We start from the raw sequence: 7,170 nt of genomic DNA, 5'->3' as shown, positions 1-7,170 counted from the left end.
ACAAACAAACAAACAAACAAACAAACAAACAAACAAACAAACAAACAAACAAACAAACAAACAAACAAACAAACAAACAAACAAACAAACAAACACAGAGGCTCGTCTTCAGTGTTAGATACAAAACGATAACAACCTGACAGGTGATGCTGCTCAAAACCACTTTCATCACATCTGTGAGTTTTTTCATTCATTAAGATCGATGTGATGTGCTTACAATGCAGTTAAACAAACAAACAAACAAAAACAACCCAAATAAACAGTCAAAAGTTTGAAAAAGAGCAGAAACATATCAACGTGAAGAATTCATGTCATGAAGAGATTCACACCATCATTAAAAAGCTGGAGGTCAGTCACCTGCAGAAAGCTGAATAAAGACTAAAGAAAACTGAACCTGATGTCGGCCAATGCTACAAATCTCAATGCTGTCACTGTGGTGTACCCATGATTTGTCCAAGAGATCATTTTATTCTATATTTGTGGATAGAAAGCAGTATGGTTACAACAGCTTACTGCATGACAGCATTGATAAACTCGGCTTTAGCTGATGAAGCAGAAACACAGATGAAGCTCATGTTTCTATTTTTCTGACAGTATTTGAGATCTGTGTTATTCTAGATGGAGCTTGTTTGTCAGACTTCACACAGTTTCATCTGAGGAGAGAGAGTATCCTCGCTCCTTCACCAGTTTCAGACTGACATATAAAATCTGTGACACATACGTTATTATTATTATTATTATTAGTATGGTAAATAAAGAAAGGTAAAACACTTGATTTGTCTAGCTAACTAAAAGACCTGCTGACATTTCCAGTTCACTGCTTGTGCCATGTCTGTTATTTAAATTGAACATTTGCTGGATTTGAATGAAATGTCATGACTCTGGTAAACCACACACAGAGGTACTAATCCAGTCCTGCCCACAAAAATTTAAATTTTCTAAAAGAATAGAAAAAAACTTGCTCGTCAAAATGATCTCATTGTTTAATATGATCCTCTTTATGTGGAAACCACCACATAATGAGTGGATTCATTAGAATATAATATTTCCTATGTTAGATATATTATCTTTGCTGTGTTAGATTTTGTCTGCACTCAGTGTCTGATCTATGAGCAGCAGCAGAAACACCTGCAGCTAACAGAAGCTCACATTCAGCTTCGTGTTCTCCTCCTTTTCCCTCTCTTGTTGAAGCCTGTGCTGCGTAGTTCATACTGACTGACACAAAACAAAGAAAGTCTGGTTTTCTCCGCCTCTTTGAAGTTTGAGAGAAGCTGACTAAAGACAAAGAGACTTTCTCACCTAAGAAAGTGGTGTTCAAATAAAACAACTGATTTCTCCAAAACAAACAAAGCTGGTTCTGGTTTTCTGAAATGTGAGCCTCCAAGAGAATCAGAACTCAGTACAAACAAAAGCTTTTGTTGGAGAGCTTCTGAAACTCTTAAACCTTCATGTGAGCTATTGATGTACTAGTTTATTTGTTCATATAAATATTCACATTTATAACGATCTCCAATAATGTGTATGGTGTCATACAGTGTATTTCAAAGACAGTGTGTGAATGTTGTATCAGTCTACTGTAATATTCTAGTATGGTGCAGTAATCAGCAGTGAGGAAACAGGGAGCAGACTTACCATAGTGCCCACACTGTATGTGGCTGCAGGACCAATGGTGTGGTGATAGGGGTCTGCGGTTGCATAGACTCTGCCGTAACTACATAAAAGGAAGTAGGAAGAATCAGCTTTTATTAAAATGCAGTATAAATGTACAGTTGCTTAAGCAACTGCTGCAAAACAAAGACTATAAACATATTTGAAAGATGGAAGGTGAAAAATGAAAGTTTGATATTAACAACTGGGACTCTATCCTATCTCTCATGCCCGCCACCACCTGGGACGTGCTTTGTTTGCTTGTTATTCTCCCTCATCTGTCAAAGTGTTGCTCTGATGCACTTGGTTTGTTAAAATGTGACAGGAAAAGTATCTGAGCTCAAAGACACAAGCCTCAGTATAGAACGGCGTGCACGACAGTCATAGACTGAAGCACTGCATGTGTGTGCTGATTAAAGTACTCAAAGAAAAATGCTAGACCTTATAAATACCCGTCTATTTACAACGGCAATAATAAGGAATGGGTTGCAGCTTTCACTTAGCTGCATTAAGGCAGTGCTGAATCGTCTCGCCGGGCCAGGTGAAACCTGGAGTTCCAACTCTCACTGGTGTTATATTGTGTACCAGTCTTTTCTGATTGGGAATTCAGTCAGAAATATTGTTAGCATTCTCAGCTTCAACTGTCAAAGAGTAATTAATAATATATTATCATATCTTGGAGCCACTTATTTTAACTGAGATCTATAATCATTTTCACTAATCAATCACACTAAAGGCTGGCAGGCCATGTAATGAAAATTATGCTTCTCTCAAAACTGATGTTTTAAACAGGAGGGCAGCATTGGATTTGTTTGATCTCCAGCATGAACGGGAAGAAAGGCTACAGAAACATGTCTGTGTGGGTTCTCAGTCATCAAGGTCATCTAATCTACAGAGCTTGAACATACCAACTGGATTTCTTTCACCTCTCATCCAAGAGGCTTCTTCATTTCTAAAAACCAGGTATGTAACCCCAGGTGAAGGTTAAGTCAGGTAAGTCATCACATGAGCCAATGAAAAGAAGGTGTGGGTATATTACCATTACTGAGAGTTACAGTTGAAACCATTGTGAAACCTTGCCCCACCCAATCATGTGAACTGAGGTCTGGTTGTAGGCGCCAAATGCCTGAGAAGGGATCTTTAGACTGTGTTGACACTGCACCACACGTGGCTGATAGATGGTGCTGTAGGCCACCCCTTCTGTTCAAAGATGGGCGTTCATAGCAGACATGGATCTTTTACTCCTCTTTCAAACCTTCTTGCATCCTTCATCTCTGAAAGAGTGACTTTTGACCTTTGATTTTTCTGAGCACTTCTTGATGCACTGCACAGCAAACACTGTGTGGCTTAGATGATTTTGGCGGTTTTGGTTGAGGGTGTGGCTTAGTCTGAGGTGCACTGGGATGCTCAAATTCTCCTGAGTTTCTCTGACAAAGCAGTTACACAAGGAATGATGATGTTGTTCAGTTTGTCATTTCTCCCTGGTTGGTGTTTCTTTTACATCAGGGATGCAAATCTTTAGGTGACGGCCAAGCAGAAACCAATCAGAATCAGAATCAGAATCAGAACACTTTATTAATCCTGAAGAAAATTATGGGTTACAGCAGGCAGCACGCTACGGCGCAAGCACACTTTCAAAGGAACCTTCTGACCAAACTTTACACAAATATCACATTGGAAAGACAAGTCAGAGAAGGTAGGCTGATAGGAAAAAACAACGAAAATACATAACATGAGGTGAGAGGAGGAGAAAAAAACTCCACTCAGACTGAGCTCGTACTGGGAGAACAGAAAAAACACCCCAGCACAAAAAGCACATGACTGTCAATACACCACAGAAACACAAGACAAGCAACAGGGGCGGGTAAAGGTGAGAGAGAGCCGGTGTAGACAAGGCATCCGGTCCTGCAGCATGTCTGCGCTGGTCCAGTCGACCGCCATCTGCCGCGGGAGGGGACAGGCATCGAAGGCGTTTGGAAAGGGAGGGGGATGAGTGTGTATCAGTGTATGTGTTCAGTTCAGCTGAGACAGTGTCCTTCACCCTGCCGGGCTAAGTAAACAGTCTTCCAGCCAACCCAGGTGGCCTTGCATGGGGGAGGAACAGTCTAAGCACAGTCGTTATCAGGGTGTTGTTGTTCAGCTCCAGCCTTGAGACCACAGCTGGCGCTGAAGTGGTAGCTGCATGAAGTGATGATGGTTTTTACTTTAGTGCGAACAACTCATGTGAATTTCAAAGCTGTTGTTCGACACTGGTCTCTCAATCTGCCGTTGGAGAGCCGCGAGCTTCTCCACGATGTTATCCAATTTTCACTCAGCGGTCTTATTCTGAGTGTTCACGGCAGCCTCGAGCTTCTCCAAGATCTTATCCGTGCTGCGTTCAATGAGCCCATTCTGAGAACTCACGCCTCGTCCTATCGTTTCAATCCCAGCGGGCAGCCTTGTGGGGGTAGGAACAGCCGATTCCGCTTTCTTTAATCTTTGATAAGCCAGGGCCAAGCCAGCTCCGATCAGCAAGAACCCTGTTATCATGGTTCCGAACAGGTAGATATCTTCAATGTCCTTGATCGACAGTCCCGCCAGGCACACGACCATCCAGTTCGTCCACCCGTCCATCGTGTATCCGGCAGGGAAAGTCCCTCCAGGACAGTCAGGCTCCCCCGATCCCCGGCTTCTCGTTGAGAAGCTGGTGTCAATTGCATTCAGGGACCAGTTGATCAAATCCATAATTCCTCTTTTAGGTTTTAGAAAACAGACTGTGAGAGAGTGTTCCAGGGAAAAGTAAAAAATAGACTAGACTAGACAAGAACACAAGAAGCTAAGCAGGGAAGATAAGGAAAGGGAGAGGAGAAAAGTGTGACCGCCTTCGCCAAGAGCCAGAAATTGAAGGTCATAATTCTCTCTGTGAGGGAGAAGGTTTTAAGGATGGGGCTGAAGGTAAACCCCCCCAAGATGGGTATGTTGCAGGTTAGTGTTAAAATTTCCTCAACAAGGGCCTTGATCACCCCACATCTGTGTTCCAGATGGTGGTGGGAGTCAAACAACAGGTACTGGTCTGTGTGTGGGTTTCCAGTAAACTTCAATGCTGAGGTTTCCATCCTCAGTGCGCACAGCACAGTCCAGAAACAGCAAACTTTTATCCTTTGTATCTTCCTTGGTGAACTGTATGTTTCTATCCACTGAGCTAACATGTTTGGTGAAAGGTTTTGATTCAGACTAAGGTGGCATCCACATATCTGTACCAGTGGCTGCGTGTTATCCTTTGGACAAAGCCAAGAGCTTTAGTTTCCATTTCCTCCATGTAAAGGTCGGCTGTAGAAACCATCGTTTCATTTAGAATATGTGGGATTGTGACTAATGGTTGATGATAAGTTTTGATTTAGATCTGCTTTCCACAGATATAATCATTGAATTTGGAACATGCAAAGACAACAGGAAGAAGCTCTTTCTTGATCCATGGATCTCAGTCTGTGTACAAGAGGAGCAGGCGGTCGGAGCACCTGAAGGCACACAATTCAATTCAATTCAATTTTATTTATATAGCGCCAAATCACAACAAAAGTCGCCTCAAGGCGCTTCATAAAGCTCCAAGCCGGTACTGTGAGGCATCACACGTACAGTAAGTGTGATGGGTTTCTGCACATCATAGTAGCTGAGAGTGGCTGGACTGGCTCTTTGTTAAAGCATTGAATGCATCTTGACGCTGCTTTAGCCAGCACCACTGAATGTCTTTGTGTGTTAGCTCATGAAATGGGGCTGAGAGGTCACTCTGGGAAAGAACTTTCCTAAAAAGTTGATCATCCCCAAGAAGCACCGGAGGGCTGTGACATTTTCTGGTATGAAAATCTCATTAATTGCTTTAGTCTTAGCTGGATCAGGCTTGAGGCCCTTGCTTGTTAATACATGTCCAACATAACAGACTTCCTCAAGTTGGAATTTGGACTTCAGGGCGTTCAGTCTCAGTTGGACTTCCCTCACATGCTCGAGTTCCTTTCTGAGATACTGTTCATGCTTTCATATCTCTTCCACCAATGATTATGTCGTTGACCCATTTCACTACAAATAATTACAGCGGGTATTCCTTGCCTGCAGAGTGGGTCAAAGTGTAGCTGTGCCAGCTGTTTGAATTTCCTCACCTCCATATGCCACCAGTTTGGTTTTCTGAGTCTTCTGTTTTGTTTCAGTCGGCGGGCATGACATTACATTTGACGGCAGCTCTATTGGTTTTTCATTGATATGCACAGTGGTGAATACGTCATTCCTATGCAGAAAACAGGGATTCCCAGTGTCTATATTGACCCCATTCACAAAGAACATTTCTTCATCACTGCTGGGCGCTTGCATCTCAACGCCACCTCCACAGTTGTTGCAGTTAGTTATTGCATGTGCAGGACTCTGTTCTGATCGTGTCGCACTTATTTTGTGATGAAACTATCCACCTTTGCTGTCGTTTGGGGCTGCTATTCGAATATTTAGCTCATTTCGATTGCTTTGCTTAAGGTTAAGTCACTGTCATGCAGTAGTTGCTTTATCATGCTGCCATGAATATATCGTATTCTTGCTCGTACACGGGCGACTTCTTGGCAATGTTTCCATTAAACATCAATGATTCTGGTCTACAGAATCCTTCCACATGGTCATTGATGTTTAATAGCCTTTGCTACAATAGCTGAACAACGTTAGCTGCTTGCTTGCTATGTCTTTAAAGGGCTGAGAAAACGTTTAGCTTACCGCTGTGTTGGCAGCTTTTTAGCACATGACCAAACCACAACTTCTGACATCATGTTTGATGTTTAGTAAAAACGCTGGGTTTATGATTGCTTATAAGCTTTTACTGTGTATGACAGTGGCGACATTACGTGCAAGCAGCTCGACTCCAGGGGTGGGAACCCGGTCCTGTGATAGACATTCCCACTGAATGTACAGTGCACTATTCACGTCGAACAGGTATGGAAACCCTCATTATTAAACAACACTAGTCACGTTCTACAGGAATCATCAAACCTGAGGAAAAACACAGGATCCTGAACTCTAAGACATTAGGAGTAATCTAATTTTCAGTTCAGTTCAGTTTTATTTATACAGTGCCAAATCACAACAACAGTTCCCGAGACACACTTTATGTTGTAGGTAAAGATCCCACAATAATAAACAAATAAGCACGGTATATGAGATTTCAGAAAGTCTTGAAAATTGTGAGCCAAAAGCCAGTCCAAGTCCAGACCTTGGACCATTTGGTGTTGTCTCTGGCAGGACCTTAAGAGATCTGTGCTCGCAAGCAATGTTGTAAAAGAGAGATAAAGGCATCCAGAAAACCATAACCATAGAAGAAGAAACATGGTCTATGCTTAGTTTTTCACAGGGCTTCATAGAATTGACCCACTGGTGTCAAGCCAACCATCTCACCCTCAACGTCGCAAAGACAAAGAAGTTGATAGTGGACTTCCGGAGGTGCAGAGAAGTACACACCCCCATCACCATCAACGGCGCTGCTGTGGAGAGAGTGAGCAGCTTCCGGTTCCTTGG

General features: G+C 42.6%; 1 protein-coding gene across 4 annotated transcripts in view; it reads right to left on the bottom strand.

Moving 5' to 3' along the window:
• Window positions 1–7,170, bottom strand: part of rbfox3a (RNA binding fox-1 homolog 3a) — a 454,518-nt gene that overhangs the window by 24,556 nt on the left and 422,792 nt on the right. For all 4 annotated transcript variants that reach the window (XM_005750610.2, XM_005750608.1, XM_005750612.1 and 1 more), the window contains one exon: window positions 1,633–1,711. In XM_005750610.2, coding sequence (XP_005750667.1) covers window positions 1,633–1,711 — 79 coding nt within the window. The remainder of the gene's footprint in view (window positions 1–1,632; window positions 1,712–7,170) is intronic.

Source organism: Pundamilia nyererei, unplaced genomic scaffold (assembly GCF_000239375.1).
Source record: "Pundamilia nyererei isolate P.nyererei 1_Seehausen unplaced genomic scaffold, PunNye1.0 scaffold00280, whole genome shotgun sequence".
Classification (NCBI taxonomy): domain Eukaryota; kingdom Metazoa; phylum Chordata; class Actinopteri; order Cichliformes; family Cichlidae; genus Pundamilia; species Pundamilia nyererei.
This window is presented reverse-complemented; position numbering and strand designations above follow the sequence as displayed.